The 19,976-nt window shown below is 35.8% G+C and overlaps 2 protein-coding genes across 6 annotated transcripts in view; both read right to left on the reverse strand.

The window, feature by feature from the left end:
* LOC105202334 (sestrin-3) overlaps positions 1-19,976 on the reverse strand; it is a 192,487-nt gene that overhangs the window by 130,688 nt on the left and 41,823 nt on the right. The window lies entirely within an intron of this gene.
* LOC105202333 lies at positions 1,958-18,127 on the reverse strand. Of its 2 annotated transcripts, none has more exons than XM_039449098.1 (2): positions 4,876-6,539; positions 1,958-2,505 (listed from the first exon to the last, which is right to left on the reverse strand). In XM_039449098.1, exon 2 carries the CDS (start codon positions 2,248-2,250, stop codon positions 1,978-1,980), a length of 273 nt encoding a protein of 90 aa, XP_039305032.1. In that variant the 5' UTR covers positions 2,251-2,505; positions 4,876-6,539; the 3' UTR covers positions 1,958-1,977. The 2 variants fall into 2 exon arrangements, 1 of the variants encoding a protein (XP_039305032.1); XR_005574755.1 differs by lacking the exon at positions 4,876-6,539 and adding an exon at positions 12,275-18,127 and having other exon boundaries at positions 2,251-2,505.

Below are 19,976 nucleotides of genomic sequence, written 5' to 3' on the forward strand. Positions count from 1 at the left end.
TATTAAATGTGAAAACTGGCATTAAAATCTTTTCGCTCTCTTCCGCTTACCATCGCTTCAAGATTCTCGCAAACTGAATATCGTGTTTTATCTCGCGAAAGTGGCATTAGAGAATTAAAAAAAGAGAAAGGAAATAATGTTATACAGAGATATTGAAATTGTGTTATGTACAAAAAGTAACGGCTTATCCGCCATACGAAGCTGCCTCTTCGACCGTCGCTTCGCGACATCGACGGAATATAAATGATAGGAATATTCCATGCGATCAAGTTGTTTCGAATTCACCGACGACTTCTGCAGTACGAGCAGGATATTATGCTGTTCCGGCTTTATAATCCCGCTGCATGTCCGCATGATCTTGCGAATTCGTAGCCGGCTGTTACTCGGCTCTTAATCTAAAATCTAACGATACAGCGAGGTCCATAAAACGGCTAGGATAAATCTGCAGCGGCACAGCTGCCGTATGGGACCATTAAATCTTAACAGCAGTCGGTGTAACCGCCGGTTTCTGGGATAGGGGAGAAATAGAAGAGAAGTGAATCGCTTGTGCCTCGATACCACCTGTAGTAAGAGTAAATTGAATCAATCACCTGACAACGCCGGGCAGTTCCGGATTTTTTTTTTTCACTTATTATTTTATCGTCTTTCTCTTACATATACAAAATGTTTACAAAAATTGGATTACGTAACGTTTAGCAAAATACAATTGTGTTAAATTGTGTTTTGTACCGTTATATCGACATATATCTTACATATAATTTACCACAACTCTTGCTTAACTACACTGTTAAAAATGTCATGAAATTCAATGTATATTTAAATTACACAAGTACATTAAATTTAATGTATCTATAACTGAAAAGTATGTGAAATTCAATGCACTTTGGTGACATTAAATGTTTTTAATACCTGTTTAAAAAATTTGCTTTCGTGTTATATTAAATTACATTAAATTTTGTTGCCCATTTTTAACAGTGTCTACAATTGTTTAAAAAAAAAAATCAGTCAAACATTCTCGTTATCTATAACATTGAAAATCTTGGATAATATCCAAACATCAACATCTGTCTCCATTTTTAAATACTACGTTTACTCTAAAAAATAATTTAGTATTAGGTCATTTGCGAAATAAGGTGAGACTTTTTATTTTCGATATTTCTGGTATAACAAAAGATGATATCATGATACTTTGAAGTTATTCAGTGGTCCCCGATGTTATCGATGACTCGGTCCCCTACTGTTGCTAGTTTACTAACACCATTAGGAGTCCACTTTCATTCAAAGTTGCAAGATGCTCATACTACTTTATTTCGCATGATAAATGACCCGATACTTGATATTCTTCCGTTCCGAATCTCTAACTTGCTATGTTAGAAGTATGACCTCGTTCATTGTGTAAATCTAAATCAAGAATCTTTTCGATGCTTTCAAATTTTGTAAGAAACTTTGCTTTGTCATAAATTCCGAAAAATTTTGAACGTAAGACAGATTCGACAAAGAACTTCAGGATCGTCGTATCAATTGTATACTGCAAACGCGATTATGTAATCATTGCATTAAAATCCATTTACCTCTCCATCTCGATTCATCGGTCGAACGATTAACCGCGCGACGATCTGGTCTCACGCAATTTCGGATGTCTCGTTCGACATCCAGTGATCCATGCATCCATGCCCAGTGAAAAAATGCCCAATTGTACTACAATATTCATAATTACGAATATTGTAACATGCAATGTTTTAACATGGAGTATATCCGACCTAGGGATTCACATTACAGCCATCGTTAACCATCTGATATACCTTGAATGACTATTGGGACCACCAGCAGAATAGGTGGATATCAATACTTGAGTATACTCGTCGTAGTTGAATATCAGTCGAAGGGATGATGTTGCCGATGCGAACCTTTCAATTGACGACGTGATCTCGTCGTGATCGATGATAGAAGCAGCGCGGATGATAGAAGCAGCGCGATCTAGCCCCCGATCAGGAGCCAAGGCAAGAAAATGGTGACGCAGAGCGCCGCCACACAACTGGACAGCATCGCCAGGGGACTCGCAGCTGTCTCCATTTCCATGTTTTCCATCACACCGTAATCCTCATCGGGAACGAATTCGCGTATTTCCACGTCGCATCTGAAGCACACGCGTGCCGTGCTGCTCTTGAAATGAGATCCGTCCTTGCGCAGCACTTGAGCCCCCGAACCTTTGCGTTCCAGCTTCCAACCGGGCTCCTGCATCAGCATCATCTTGTATTCTTTCGTCAAATTCGAGCTTTTTACGATCAGAGAGTCACTCTTCGAAAACGTTCCGATTCTCGCTCAATGCGTAGATCGAACTCAAAGATCGCAGGATCTCAGTTTGCCGAATGCTTCGCGAAACGGAAATACGTTCTCGCGAAGAAACAGTCGGTTTAATTGGTTTTCGAAGACGCGCGTCGATTATATGAAGGCAATATCTGCGCCAGCACCGCCGTTGTCTGCTGGAAGATATACTGTCGATACCTGCAAAGGAAAGTTCTAGCATAAATCGGTGAATTGCGCGCTGCGCCACACGACGATGGCGGTACTTCAATAACAAGATCGATCGCACACGATGGTTCAAAGAGGCGATTCTACGTGACAAAAAGTTTTCAAGTTATAACATTGTAAAATTTCTTTTATTCCTTGTTCGATTACGTGACGGATCTTGAGATCATTGGCTGCTAGATGTTATTGAAGGTTTAATTTTGCAGTACACGCGATAGTACTTTTAACTCAATATTTTTATATTATTAAACGATTGTTAGATACATTTTAGCAACTCCCCATCTTTTGTTATTTCATTTACAGCGGAGACTTCTTGTTCGAACGTATAAATACGGTACAGCTGCTGCTGCAGGGCTTTTTCAAACCTCTGCAGCCACGGCTTATCAAACGTGTCACGTTTTATAAATGCATCGGAGCCTCGAGCAAAAAGCGAGAAACCGTTCATCGTAGTTCGTCGGCGATTCATCGGCTTCCTGCCGGCTGGAACGAGTATTAATCGAAGCAACTTCGACAACTTCGCGACAGTTTCCGGCAGTGAGATCGCGGATAGCGCGCACTATTAATACAGCCTCGAGCGGTCGATCGCCACATTGCAAACCCATATTCACGATCGCGAGTAATTTCGTAAATGTGCTGAAGAACGCAAAGCAAAAATTCGACCAAGCCCGGAAACGAGCACACTAAAATATGGTAAAATTGCAATTCGCATTATATTGTACAATGGAAAACGTTTTATCCATACGTATAAATCCTAAATAAATAGTGCAGCATGATCATCTTAAAATAATTATCAACCTTGGGCGAAATATAATTTTGTGAAAAGATGATAAAAATATTATAACAAATTCCATTTGCAGAAATCAATAAAAATTCATACGGTACTAAAAGGTCTTTTTTAATCATCGAGAAAAAAATGTTACCCCGAGCTTTCCAATACCAAATGTAATTAGTTCGGTGGCGTCTATTTTTGTTTTCAGACAAAACACAACATATCCATTAAACATTTACACCAGCATCGAAGATTAATGCGAATTAGAGAGAGGTACTTAAACGCAGACGAATTGTCTATTTTATATGCTTTACTTGCTTCTATACTCAATTTTCTGCAGAGCCCCGAAATAGTGTCGCACTGCAGGTAATTAAACTGCAATTTGCCATGTCGATGATTACGGCTTGTCAAATTAAATCCGTTTGCATGCGAGACTAAACAGGTCGGGTGACAATGCAGCCTAATTATAGGCAGCCTAATTATAGACGGACAGCGACTCACATCGACATAGGCGAACATGAAAAGCGGATTCGCGATTACGATCATTGACGAAAATACACGCCTGCGTTCGTCTATTATCGTAGTTATCGTCCTAATTCTATATTAATATCAGACGTAAACACGTCCACAGTTGCTCTTAATATCTCAATACATCTCAATAGATATGAGTTATAAAGGAAAAGAAAACTAACTTTATATTTATTTTATAATATTTAGATTACCCAAAAAAATAAAATTTTCAATAAAAATCAAATGGAACATTTTAAAAAGCAATTTCTTTGAAACACTGTACTTCGAAATGTTTGTTGAATATACGTATAATATACCTTTTAAAAAAGAAGGTTTTATAAGACATTAAGGAAATTATAACGCTATTAAGAATTTTAATAGATAAGAGTAGATTAAGAACTAAAAATATCTCAGAAGACATTAAGGGAATTATAATGTCATTAAGAACTACTAAAGAGAACATGAAAAGGAAGAAAGTATCTTTACACAATTTAAGTTAACTATCTCTTGTTTCGCAATCAATATTCCCTTTTAAAAAAATCTACAACATATTTTTTAGTGCAAAAACCTGCTCTAAAAAAATTAATGACATTTTTGATACTTTTTACAGTTATTGATATTCATTATGTGCGGAAGATGAAATAAAAAACTATGTAAAAAAAATTTTTTCCATTCGTGATTATCCGAACTTATATTTGCTCAAATATCATTACAAATAACATTAGTGGATATATAATTTTGTGTATTAATTATAAACTACAACATAAATTTAAAGTACATTGCACCCAACTTCATGAATAACAATATGCATAATGAGATAGTTATTACAATATTAATACTCTTGCATAATTTTAGGAAAGTTACGGCAGAGATCGTTTAATTTGTCAAGTAGTTTTTGCACGTAGCGAAACTTTTAATTGCCTAAATTTGATCGTAATAATAATCGTATCTCGATGGTTGAAAGTAACATATTTGCAAAAAGACTTCATTATCGCTGCAAATTTTTTTAAATGTTCTTGGGACAAAAGAAACGCAAATGGTGGATCAAGTGCCAAAGAAGTACTTACAACCATTTTTCTTGAAGTTAGTGAGACGAGGGTAATAGAATTTCCTTACGACCCGACTTTCTCCTGCTTTACTTCGCCGCAAGAACAATGACCATTGATTGTTGAAAGGTCTCTTCCCATCCGAGGAAAAGATGACGATGCAAAAATTAAGGAAAGTATTAAATAAAGTCAAGCGTGACGTTGCTCGAACAATGAAAGGTTTGTGAATGCAAATAATGAATATTATCGAACAAAGTTCAATTTCGTTTCTATATTAGTGATGTATGTCGCAAATTTCATTTTAACCATGAGAATTAAGAATAACTGAAATATATACTGCATTACTATTTAGTTTTATCAATTTGATCAAAAAAAGAAATGTATACATAATATATTAAAATTAATAAATTATGAGTGACAAATATATATTTAGTTTCTCACATAAGCCGAGATAAAAATTAATTTCGTGCAATCGATTTAAATTTTTATTTAGATAATGAAAGAAGTGACAGTATTTACTCTTTATCGATTTCACTGCTCCATATCTGTTATATATGGCTATCCTAGTTTTATTATTGGAATTTTGTAGAAGAAGAAACACAAAAAAGATCATTTATTTCAAGTGCCCTTTACGTAAGATATAAAATCAAAATTTTAGACGCGTTATTCTCGAAGCTTGACTTTGGATTACAGATTCTTCGCGCGATTGAATCGTGTTTGGAAACTATTTTATTTCAAAGCGTGAAGATATTTACGCGACTTCTCTCTTTCAGAATTTCTACCAAAATTATTTTATTCACGACGAAGAAAATAGCCAGCACTTCTATTCATTCAATTCTAAAACAAATTACGATGCGGACTCGAGCCAACAAAGGATTTTGTGGTGATAAACGCATCGAAGTTTGCGTCGAGAAAACGACGCTTTAAACTTCGACGAGTTATCGTAGACCGAAGGAAGGTTACGAGGTTACGCTAATGACGTAATTGAAGCTTCTCTATGGGAAAGATATCGCTAACGTAGTCAATAAGATAAGCGCTGGATATATCAATGAAAGTATCACCAAGAAACCATTGACCCATTTGCTAATCGTAAATCACTGCCATCCGGATTACTTTTGTCCAAATGCTAGAAGCGTCACAAGAATTTGTCGTCACAACACGAAAAAAGAACGTACACATTGTCGCAGTAATGCGTCATCGCGAGTACTAATTGAAAAAAAAAAGTATGCGTTATATTTGCGAACAAAGTACGTGAGCAAAGTCCTTGTCGTGTCTCGACGCGGTATAATAATATTGAAAACCTGTCGGAAGCTATTCCTATTTTTCTCAAGTTCCAGGACAATACACTTTCGAATCACAACTTGTACTACTTTCTCCGGATAATTAGGAGATTTTGTAAAAAGCATCTCCCGTTATAGACCCGCCGTTCGATACGTGCGACGAGGTAACCATTACGACGGCGATTCATTCGCTGTATGAATACGCCATTGCATTATCGTGGATGAGATAGTCCGCGATTTCTCTGACGTCCACGCGGAGAGTCATTTCCATTACGGTAAAAACGACACGTGCCTCGACAGCTAATGCAAATATAACGCGAGAAAAATCGCTAAAAACATAGTGACTTCGTTTGCAATTAATGTTTCCGCTATTTGCGATGCTTCGTATCGACATCGCGTCAGAAAAATCTTGAGACAGTCATGTGAATACGGAATATATATATATATATATATATATATATATATATATATATATATATATATATATATATATAATACATACACAACTTCGCAATTCTTTCTACAAACAACGATAACAAGACACTTTGCACGGTTATCCCGAGATTGGTTATCTAAAATATTTGTGAATTTGTTATCTTCATGGATAATTTATCAGCTCTCGCAATCGCGCGGAAAAAAATATGAACTTAAGTAAACATACGTATAGAGAAGGAGACGACGTTTCATTGGTGACGTTGCGACGCAAAAATAGGACAAATAGACGAAAAATTCTGTGGAAAAAAAAGGCATTAATTATTCACGCGTGAAACTTTCAACGGCACGAATACCTAGACGCTCGTCTCGAAAATAAACACGAGAACAAACATAGGCTTAATTTATTAACGATAGGAGAAAGACTTCCGTCTGCTGCTACATTTCATTGGTGGCACGCACAAATAGGCTTAATAGGTAAAATATTCTGTGAGGGGAAAAAAAGGACATTAATTATTCACGGGTACAACTTTCAACAGCACAAGTATCTGGACACACGTCTCAAAAATAAACACGGGAACAAACATATCTAAATTATTAACGATAGAAGAAAGACCTCCGTCTGCTGCTATCTTTTTTGCGTCTCCCAATTTTCATAACACTGTACTGAAGTTGCTTGTTAATCACGTTTTTATGCGAGAGAGAACAGCATGTACGCGACGTTAACGAAATAAACCAATTAAACAGCCGATCAGCTTTTTACAGGTAATAGGTGCACGTAGTATTCAAAATACCATGTATTTGTTCAATAAAAATAAAGACGCTCTCTTTACAAAAATAAATAAATAAAATGTGGGAGGCAGACACAAAACGGAAATGCGAGATTTTTTTCAGAGGAGCAACTTTTGGACCGTGTAAGCGCGCGGGTGTTCGTACATGTCGCCGAATGCAACGGCGGGACGCGAAAAAGCTCGCGGATCATGTCATTTGCAAAGGCTTTGTAGCCTTTTGTTCTACGAGCTGGCAAATCTCGGCGCAGCTTTGATGCTGCAATCCGGCTGAAAAGCGCCACGGCGCGCGGGCGCGTTTCCATGCACGCGGAATTCACGACAGCGAAAACACGAAAAAATGCCAGCCGCGCGTCATGTTGGAGAAATGCGGGTGAAAAACAGCGGCGTAACTGCAGTTGCGAGAGAGTTTAATTTCAAGCGGTTTTTTATCCTAACGGAATTTTCATTTGGAAAATTATTTGCAAAGGTATTTTTTCATTTTGTATATAGCGCGAGAAAAAAAAATTCATTGAAATCGAGAAATTGATAAGCGCACCGCGTCAACTTAATTACACCGTTTTATAGATTTTACCTTCCATTTTTCATCGAAATTACATCGCGTAAAACGCTCTTTCTGAAGAATGAGCGACGGCCTTTTCGAAAGAATAGCGACCGCGGGGGACCTTGCGAACAAACACGTTCGTTATTTTCGGTTTTGTAATAGTCTGGTTGACCGACCGAATCGACAAATCTGACGGATTCGGCGACGCCCGTGCCAACGGCCGTTCTATAATTCTTTTTATCCGTCAGCCATTGTCCTTTATCCAGCGGCAAAAATCTCTATGTTCACGTTGGAAAAAGGGAGTTGTCGCGCGCGCGTCCGGAATTCTCCGTTTTTACGGACGGACAGGAAATATCCTTCGGGGAAACACGAACGCGACGTGCCGCTTCGTGCAAACGAAGGTACGGTGATGATAAGAGCGACCTTTTTCATGGGATCACGGTATTCCCGGAATAAAAAGCGCTGATTCCGGACTTGCGAAAATACTTGTTAGTACCGAGATGATTATTAAAACTTGTATTTTTAGATTACGCATTGGTATACAAGCTGGCAGAAAATCATCTCGCCGCTTTAGCGTCAGCTCGTCGGTATCACGTTAGTTCTATATGTGCTTCGGTATAACCTAGTTGAAAATAAATTAATATTTTCACGTAATCTCGATAAATAATGCGCGAAAAAAATTTAGCCATTAACTTTACTAATGAAATTATTAACGGCAATTGAATTATAATATTGCGAATAAAATCCGATTAAGAGGCGACGGCGTATGAAAATTACGTAATTGTTAAACGCGTGAGATACGTAGTTTTCGCATTCTCTCGACGGACAGATCAATTCGCGGTAACACTTGTTAACATAACTGTTTCGCCGGTACTTTGGGCGCTTTCACGAGGGAACGGAACTGAGTTGCAATAAAAAGCGCGCATCTCATCGCTACGTGTTGGTTTCGACTTTGTACGAAACGTAAGCGTAAACGATACGGAGTTACGCAATACCTGGATACTTTGACCGTGTAAAAAAAAAGCGGAAAGAAAACATAATTCTCTTGAGTAAAGTGCTTCGCAAATCACTTAATTTTTTATTTTGAAACTATATTGAAGTTGATGATGTACAAATAAATAAACGTCACATTTACGTCAAAATCCAGCAAACTCTTTCAAAATATCAATTCAAAACATCATCTTTAGTTTAAACAATCATATACCTATGTAGAACAAATTACTTTTAGCAATTAACATCTCATAATATACCTACGACTTATTTTCTGTTTAAATAAAATAATAAATATTTAATCTCCGAGTTGTATTTTATTCTTTCCTTGAAAAAACTACATATAGTCACTGTGTATACGATTTAAAAAAAAAGCAGCAGTCGAGTATAGTGATACCAAAGCTAAAGTTATGACAAAGATAAAATTTACATATGTAAACTTTAAAACTAATGGACGAAACTGTAGCGGCCGTAGCCATTGCAAAATAGCTTTGCTTTCAGCATTCATTACGCAAATTCGACGAAGCATAGCTCTTTGAAACAAATAGTTACTAAAGGAATTGCATCACGATAATTACATTCGTCGATTCGTCATCTCCTTCCATCCCGCTTCCAGAGTACCATCTGGATAACTTTTTAATTAAAGGAATAAACTTCTTGAAATTCAATCGCCTAATTATATTACATTTATATTTCAAATAGTGTCTCGAAGACAGTAAATAGGATTATATAATAGCAATTACGCTATTTTCTATATTTATATTGCTATCGTATTGAACAATTTCAGCACAATTTAATCGTGGTTTTCAACAACAGTGATGCAAAACGTCAATAATTATAAACACTAATCCGTCGTTAAAAATGGCGAAGCTGACTTGGCATGTTTTTCACGTTTAATCTCGAGTTATTGGTTTCACGCTCCAATTTTCGCCGAGCATCAGCTGAGTCGGCAAACATTTAGATTAAACCACCTGCCTGTATGATTATACAAAATTTTTGCATATTCACCAGTGACCAATTTTTCGTTCTAACAAATTTCCTGAATCTTATAGAGATGATATTTTTTTCAGAACAAGATTTTATGATCCAATGTTTTTCGTAATACCTCGCACAATTAATAATGATCGTTGTAGTATTGTTAAAAAATAGAATTTATTATGCATAGATAGCTACATTTTTCCAGAAACAATATATTTTTGAAGTGTAAAATGGCCGTCATGAATTTAACTAAATCTATAAAAAAAATGGTAATAAAAATATAATAAAAATGATAAAAAATATATATGAGTTTACTAACTGCGCAAAATACTTTTTTCATACTTTTTTATTCCATGCATAAAACACAGGCAAGGCGTAGTTTTCCACGTTTAGAAATCACAAGAATAATCAGCTAAATAATCAAGTCGAATAATTTGCACGTGTTCACGGAAAAGTCTTGTTCATACAATTTGTCCAACCGCATAATGTCTCTTTGTTGTCTATTTTTACTTTTACACAGCGAAACCGTTCCCGAACTTACTACGCGCGCGAATTTCGGTCGGGATTCAATAGGTATATTTAATCATGAATTTATGCGGGGACGTTGTGTAAAGCCCGGATATGCGTTTACACAAGCGACAAGGGCCGTCACTTACCACTGCTTACAGTGACGACGAACCGGTGAACGTTCGATATTAGCATTTCAGATGCGGCTAAGTGCACGGGATAACAATCTACGGAGTGTGCCGAAAGCGCGCGCTTGCCGTAACAAACATTTAATTCAGGTACATGGCACGTAAATCTCGAAAATTGTATATTGTTATTGAATAAATCCCCAGTAAGCCGAAAACACACCGGCGAAACAGCGCGTGATTCTCAATTCAATATAAATTTTTTTCATCCATTTTTTTTGTTCGCTCGAAAGTAATCAGGAAAAGAATTTCCCTGAGTAATTCGTAATACTCTCGATACTTTATTTGCAGTTTTATATAATTCGACGAGAATATGTTCTGATCGAGTAAAAGCCGGAAACGTGGGTGGAAGAGAATGGTACAATGAAAATTAATAAAAAAATAAAATAAAATTTAACTAATCTCTATTTAACTTTCTCGTATGGATAATAATAAAGGATAAAATTACTGACCTAATTACAAGCCAATTAATGACAAAAATTAAATCACACACGTCGTCCAAATTCCTTAATTGACAAATTAAATTTTCAAATAATTGAAAATTCTTTTGACTCGGTACATCCTGTCACTTGATTAATTTAATTTCAGAGACATTAATTACCGAGATATTCTCTGATATTTTTTTTTCAAATACTATAACAGTAGCAGCTGAATAAAACATTCGCTAAAATGTATTCTTAAATATTCATGTTATGTTCATACGGTCTTGATTATTCTCTATCAATATGCAACTGTGATTTTTCGTTCAACTTTGAATAAGAGAAAAAACAAATAATTAAAACGTAAAACTATATTAAGATCTGATTTGTATATACGATAATTTCATATAATTAGCGGACTTCATAGTCCGCTAATTATATGAAATTATCGTATTATGTGATAAGCAATTTAATTCAAATTCCGCGATTGAGATCGGTTAATAAAAGTGACCTTGACACAGTAATTATCGCGATATTATTCGTGGCGAATTTAATAATATCTTGAACCTTTCGCAAGATGGAAGTTTCATTTTTTTCTTACAAGGACACGTCACCGAAACGCACGAGAAAACTTGTTTCCTATCGCCCGGTTGACCTAGAAAAATAGACCGCGACGTAAAATCGAAGCGCACATTTTCGCTATCGCATTTTTCAGCACACAATCACATCGAGCAGCCAATATAGCGATCCCTATCATACATCATTTCGCACGCGCTGCTTATTCAGCACCATATTAACATAATGCACAATGTCTTTCATGCATGCGTGCCGTAATAAATACGGAGGTTGCAATTTATGAGACTAATAAATAATTTATTGTTATTGAATAAGAAAGTCAATAACAACTTCGTAAAAACTTAATGTCTTTGGCTATTAAACAAAAATTCTAACGTAAGCAATATTGAATATTTTGATGACTTTCCTAATAAATAAAATATAATATTCAGCATAAATATAAGTTAATGATTACGAGTGATTTAATTTAATCACTTATTACGGAGAGATAATATTAGAATAAAGCAATAAACAAAATAAATTTAACTTCTTGATTATAATAAAAAAAAAAATCTCAAAAATTACAAACATCATATTTACACAATCTTATCGAGAAACAATGTACAGTGAATAAATATACACAAACAATAATATCGAATGTCAAACTCTTTAATTTTAAACTCATCGACGAACTTTGAACGTTAACAAAGATTTTCCTCATTTTATCCCTTTCTGCACATACCTGTGAAAAGGGGAAAAAGTATCTTATCACAAGGTCTTGGCACACGTGACAATCCTCTTTGGCTCTTAACCCAGTGACGGGGAAGCTTTTAATGCCGGCGAAGCCAGAAATGCATAGAGATGCACTTCGACGATTTTACGTAATAAATGTCACCGACACCAGACCACGTGCACGAAAACTCCGATTCGAACACACGCCGCGTTATTATGTTCCAAGCATAAACTGTTAGTACGTCCGAGCGTGAGGTATATACCGTCCTATCTCAACGGCGTACGATACGAAAGTGGGAGAGCGCGAGATGCGAGGCAACGTTACTACCGGCCGGCAGGCTGCGCGCGTCTGTGTGGGTAACGTTACGATTGACTCCAGCGGACAGAACCGCGCGCTGATTGGTCCAAAACTCGGGGGCGCAACGTGACCAAGGCGGTTGTTCTTTGAGCACAGCTAACCGGCTGTGACTTGCGGGCATTGTGTCAATAAACACCCGCGCGAACGTCTCCTGTGCACTGTTACAATAAAGTCCGATAAAATGTCTATCTTTGGATCTAAATGCGTTACTTCTATCTAATCTAAATCTCTTGTCCCAAAATTCCCGCTTGAATCATCAATTTTAAATCTGTTTCTATGTATAAAGAATTAAATAAAATTCCTCTAAACCATTTTTCTCTCTTGTTTTAGTTTACCTCGTCGTTAAATACAGAATTTTCCGTTAAATTTTTGAGAAATTCGTGCGGAGTTTAATTCTGAAACACTAATTACTATAATTTCGTTGATTTAAATTAGTATTATCGACACGCAATTTAATACAAAGGGTACATGCATGCCCGAGAATGCGCAGCGACGCTATTTCGTGTGCGACCTTGTTTCGAGATTTATCGCTTTCACTTTGCTGCGTGCCACCCGCACGCAATTCCTACTGTAAAGCTAGTCTCTCTTCATACGGAAACCGCATATTACAAATTTCATATATTAAACGAGGTATTTCATAACAAAGTTTTAATATAAAAATATTACCCGGTTTCACAAAAAAATTTATTGCTCGTAAGAATGTAGGCGGTTCAATAAGATAATCAGAAAAAAATATTCTATATAAAATTGGATACAATTAATTTCGAAAAGCCTGCATAATAAAAAAAAATATATTAATTTCTATGGCTTTTTTTATCTAGAAAGATATGTAAAAACTATTTTAAGATTTTAAATGATGTAAGATTCTGGCATTAGGATAAAAAAAATAATTGGAAAAAAAACAATAACATACTTTAAATAATATTTACATTTTATGTCACGTCCAACATTTCTGTATCTTCCTATATTACCGTCAGTTAAATTTTGTTTACGAAGTTACAATGTTCATTTCTTAAGCAACAAGTTTAAGCATTAGATATAGAAAAATTGCAACGTTTTGTGAAAAACAAAGAAATTATATTGCAGAAAATTTTTATGAAAAAATTTGCCGCAAAATTTGTTGCTAATGAAAGAAAATAATAATTAATAAAATAGATTAAGCCGATTACACATACGACTAATTTACAATGGATTGGAATGTGAAAATTTTTTGAAATAGCTGGTACAAAAGAGATAAAAGATTTCAAATAGTCTTTACGTTTCGACAAGATTGTACTTAGTGTAAAGCTTTCTAGTAGTATACTGGCCAGCCATATTTCATGGAAAAGAAAGAGAGAGAGAGAGAGAGAGAGACAGATGAAACGAAAACAGACTTTCACATTGTTATATACCGTTCACATTCATCTTCCTCTTACATACGGATTTTTTTTTAAGAGTACCTACTTTCTCATTTCTTTTCGTAATATTCTTTTTTTTCTTGAACGTGAATATATTTTATTTTTACTGAGGATGAATATTATTAAAACTAATATCTTGGAAAGAATCTTAGAAAGAGCATAACAAATTAAGATAATGTTATCTTACAAAATAACTGGCAAGATATGGATGTACAATAGCTTCAATTGTACAGGAAATCATAACAGAGCGTCTATTCTACTTGATATTCAACGTAATAATTTGATTTCTAGGTCTTTCGTGCACGGAAAAAAAAAACAATTTTATTGCGTCTAAAAATTTAGCTAGATACAGAGCGGAAAATAATTTTATGGGCTATCAAGATAATTATATAAGTTCAAGCATGATAATGTTGTTGCAAACAGTTTTGACCTGGAACAGTCAAGTTAAACAATCCAATACAATTTTTTGAATGGTTCAACATAATTATTTTCTGCAGATCTATATTTCAGCAAAATTGTCCTTCGCGTGCGGCAACGCAATTTGCATGTCAAACATCATTACATAAATGTAATAACGATGTGACTTGATCAGAAACTGTTTGTAAACGTTCCAAATGATAACTATTCCAAGAAAATAATTAAATGGGAAAGTTCAACTGTCATGAGAAACGTGATAAAGCGAGAAACGGCAAGAGAGGGCAACTTGTAGTGAATAGAAGCAATATCCATGGTTTGTTTTAAGGAGATCATTCGCTTTGAAGTCGATTCAGGAATTGTATAACGATGGCAATTTTTGCGGTAGCGCGTCGTTCATGCAACGACGCGTTTTTCTTCCCTTTATTTGCTTATCGTATCTCCCTCTCCTTTTCTTTGTCTTCCTGTTCTTTGCCAACTTGCGCTAAAGATAAGGTCGTTTTACTACCGAACAATGCAAGGGAGAAGATTGTTCGCTCGGTATACTTCAATGAATACCCACGAGAGTAGCGAATTTCCTAATGAGGCACGAAACATGCGCTTTAAGCATCGCGCTCGATACAGAAGTTGGAGCAATAACGTTAAAGGAATATTTATTTAACGAAAATCATACGAAAAAAATAACGTTTAAGTAATTTATTTTATTTCTTTCTGTAAAAAATACTAACATTATGAAATTAAACATTAAAAGTACCAGCATTTCATTTATATATCATATATTAATTAAACACAAGTTAATTAAGTAATTTTCTGTCTTCATATAATAAATAGAATAATCATGATACGTTTAGCACAGAACAATTATTTCGAATAACTGAAACATTTCAACTATTTTCCATGTGCATTTGATAAATTATCCATTGACCAGCAAACAACTTGTTTCAAGAATATGTTCTTACGGTTGACACCACAAGCATCTAATACAGTAAGAAATTTCTCAACAAGTCAACTTAATGATTTGTAAAGTTGAGAAACTATTCAACGAGGAGCATTCGCGATAGCGTCCTAGAATTCCTTAAAATGTAGGTCTCGTAAGAAGACATGAACGATTATAAGAAATATCGATCAAACCAAACTGTTAAATGTATTCGTATATCTAAATTATATCAGCGGAACAAAATAAAGCATTAATGCCAACGTGCTGGGAGAAAATCTTTAATTACACGTGACGATTCTTCTTAAGAAATAAATATTTTACATTTGTAACTAACATCGATTACGGAATAATGAACAAATTATAGCAAGATAAATTCAGTTATATAAAATCTTTTTTAAGGAGAACAGAAGAAGAACCGAAATGAGACGAATGTTACGAAATACTTAACCCATTTATCAAACTTGAATTTCGCCAATAAAAAGTTTATCGCGCATTGCACAAATCTGTCCTCGCTCGATATCTTTATTTCATAATTCTTGCTTTTTAGGAAATTAATTATTAGCAGAGAGTTAAAGCGATAGCAACAACCCAAGGTTGCTTAAGCGATAAGGCAAAAGTCGTAATATCGAAGGCGTGTCGGACTACGATTAATCGATCCTATTGCGAATTGAATCACGCGGTAAACTAACACCCATGTTTGTCATCACGATAGAAATCGGAGCTCAAACAATATCCTTCTATAGAGAGAACTTATGTTTTAGCTCGCTGGTCTCGACCACCCACAGAAAGTATAACAGCAAACGTCGATACGAATGAAATTCTACGCCCAACGAGGAGGCCAATGATACTCTTAGTGGCTTACAATCCGAAGAAATATCTTCGAGAACGATTGAGTCAATAAAGCTCACGAGCTTGTTGAGCTTGATTAATGTCTCGTCGAATTAATAATTGTCATTATTATTTTGATAATCGATTACACTTCGATCGATATCTGAAAATAGAATAATGATATCTACATAAAGTAGATACGATCGTATCTAATTTATTCGCAACTGTTTAATATCGAAAATTAAAATTTTAAGCGAGTAAGAATTGTTAAATATTCGGATAAATTATGTGATAAAATTATCTAATAGAGATCAATTTCTACACAAACATAAAATAGATTCAAAATCTCGCCAATTAATTTCAATTAATTCTGTTGAAAAAAAGCAAAATCTCAAGTCTGGCATCAACATTTTTATCACTGAAAATTGAAATTTACTTTTATATTTTACTTTTAACAGAACGTTAGTTTCCAACCGTAATTATTTCGGAAGAATTGTAAGAGAAGCAATGCGGCAAGAAAACGTAAAAGCCGTTTACTATCTCGACCGATATCGACGCCATAGATTAACATCGACAGAATCGACATTTCTATCGATCCAAAGACATAACAATTAAATTGTGGTGGAAAGAGATTGCGAATGCTTCTTTTACAATGGTAATCCGAGAAGTAACACAAAAGCGGCCACACGTGAATAGGTGATCGACACGGGTGCGATAAGATATCTCATTCGAGAGATTATGCGCTCAATTCTCCTTTCAATATCGGCAGTATTTTCTAAACATCTTATAATCCAGCATTCTATATCATTATTACGTTGATAATATGCATCTGATAAGTTCCTCATTAATAACAGCAGCTCTTGAGCAAAGACGTGCTCTTGACTTGATCCTCTCTCCTCTCTCTTCAAACATTCTCTTCCAAAGATTACAATATCACCTATAACATTTAATTGATCAAAGCTCTAACTCTAAAGTATAAAAGCAATAAAATGGACTGTGAAAAAATGAAGATAAAATATTGAGCGTCGGCTCGTCTTGCTGGGGCTCAATAATGGGGGATATGCGAATGCCGACACAAAAGATTTGTATCAAATGTCCTGTTCATTTTCAATTCGCTACCGAACATATTCCCGGGGTAATATTTCCATAGGTATTCCGCTTGCGGCGGGTATTTATTTGCGCGGAGGCCTCCGGAACAGCGCGTGGACTGCGTAAAATGGGGTGGAATTTACATGAAATATCTCGCAATTCCGTCGACTGCCAGCCCTTTTTTTCCACATTATCTCCCCGCTTCCGCGTGCATCTATTTCGCGTCAATGATATCGTCGACAACGAAAAATGGCGAGAGAGACCCGAAAGGAAGAGAGAGAGAGAGAAAGTCATTACCTACGCTGGCGTTCCGATAAACGCGCATGTATAATTGCGTTACACAGCGCACTAACATCGTTATACCTTTGATAAATTATGTTGTTGCCGAGCGCAATATTTTTTTTAATAAAATTACCAACCGGAGAAAGCTAGCAAAGTGTACATTCTACGAGAGAGCATGCGACGCATCGCATAAATGTCGTTGAATATTTCAAACTTCGTCGGTGTTCATCCACTAAGCTTCAGGAGTCTTTGTACTACTTTGTTTACGTACTACAAATTAGCTCGAGAGACGCTATCCTCTCTCTCGTAATACTCATTTTTTATCAATCGGTTATCAGAAATAAAGCAAACAAAAAAAAGCGCAAGTTCAATATATAATAATCAATCTTTGATGTTTTTAAAAAATTACCGTGCATATAAATTTACTGTTTAAATGACCTGCGTATCTATCTAAAGTATATGAAATTTTATGCGTTACGTTCTTTCCAACTTCTTCTTTCGTTAAGGAAACATTCAGTGAGCTATTTCTGACTAAAGTGCCGGAAAACTTTTAACCAGCTCGTCTCCGAAAAAAAAAAAAAAAAAATAGATGATACGATAGCAATCCCGTGGAAATAAAAAACAATGAAATGAACTAAAACTTTGGATTAAACGTCGCGGCGAAAATTATAATACCGTAATTCCGCGGCTTGATTTGTCATTTGCAGTTATTGTGAGCACGTTACGGTTTCGAATTCTGCAGCAACGTTTCATCGTTGCCATGGAAATTGCTTTGACGACGGTTTATTGGTTTCGCAACTAGATGTAACATAATTAAGCGGCAGCGCACATGACATGCCGATTCTGCGTTGCTGTGCACACCGCGCCGAAACGAGCTGCAATTCCAAACAATGTGTACACAACGAATAGTTACTTTGATGGAAAAGAGAATATTACGAACTCTTAACTTTATATCCCGTTGCGTTGCGATAGTGTAAACAAGGGTAGAAACGGAAGATAATTCCCGAACACGATGAGATAGTCATCATCGCCGTTGCCTTCGTCGCTTTTCTGCGGGATCTTTCGAAACGTCGAGGTCACAAAATTAAAGCAATTGCTACCTCCTATTCATAGGTACCATTACGTCGAATTGATAAACGCACGCGAGCACCGAGCGACGACAATTGACGCATTAAACAAGACGAGGCGCGATGTCAACGACCCGTAGATAATCATGTATAGATGATGGTGATGTCATAAAAAGATAAGGAGCCATGTGGATAACGTGATCAATTTTTCTACTGTTTTAACTGATATATAATACTTTTTCTTCGCGTGAAACAAAGAAATAGTTTAATACACATTATCTCAATTAATAAAAAATTAACATTAATAAACTGATGTATATTTAGAATTTTTCTAAATCGTTATCTTCATAATTAATGAGATTAATACTGTCCTGATTAAATCAATTCGTCCTCACTCACATCGAGTCATATAATATTCCATGTAATATTGAGCGTATAATTCCAATTTCACATATTGCATACGACGAGTTGTCAAAACGGTACTAGTTTAGTGGCTAATTAATGTCATTAGCGCGCAATAAATTGTGCGCTATTCCTTTATGGCGAAGGGCTCTAATGCTATGGGCTTTAAGACCAAGTTAAGCGAGCTGAATACCACGCTCCAATACGCAATTAATCGTCACTTATCGCGAGGGAAGAAAATAACGTTCATAGAAATAAAATGCAGAACATAATAAACTACTGACCTAATCTCGAGTAAGTTTAATTGTAGCGCTAATAGGATAATTGTAGGAATAAATATTTGAATGGAAAAAAATCACCGATTATTATTAAAAAAATTTCGTCTGGAAATAAAACGCGACACAATTCCGAGAAATAGAAATAGAAAACATATTGGATCAGCAGACACGGCATATCCGTCGTCCATCTTCGTAAATGCATTATCAGCGAGATTACTCCCAAACGATGAAAGACAAATGGGATTGAAGTTTTAATTCGGGCTCTAACGGAACTCGTATATGAGACACGAACGAGTTATTAGCAGTCACTTGACCAAGGAACAATATTCATTGACCCAGTCAAGATTCCCGTTAGTTTTCAACCCCTCCTATCGGCCCTCGCATCCCGCGCGTTCTATTTTTCGCAAAAAAAATCTCGAGTGTTTCTGCAGCATGACGTGCAAATTGGCTGTGGTGTCGGAAATTTGGGTCACAACGTATTTGGTTTCGAGAAATAACGGCCGAATTGCGCTACGCGGTAGCTACTATCGCTTTTCCGGATAAAGCGAAACTTCGTTTATTCGAGCCATTCTCGATACACGATGCTGGTTTCTCGATACCTGAGGAACTACTATAAAGTAGAACGTTCGATAATATCCCTTGGAAATTGACCGGCAAGGA

This window comes from Solenopsis invicta, chromosome 5 (assembly GCF_016802725.1).
Source record: "Solenopsis invicta isolate M01_SB chromosome 5, UNIL_Sinv_3.0, whole genome shotgun sequence".
In the NCBI taxonomy this organism is placed as follows: domain Eukaryota; kingdom Metazoa; phylum Arthropoda; class Insecta; order Hymenoptera; family Formicidae; genus Solenopsis; species Solenopsis invicta.

Excerpts from the sequence above, each read along its gene's own strand:
- LOC105202333 (XM_039449098.1), bottom strand. The coding sequence starts at position 2,250 with ATGATGCTGATGCAGGAGCCCGGTTGGAAGCTGGAACGCAAAGGTTCG.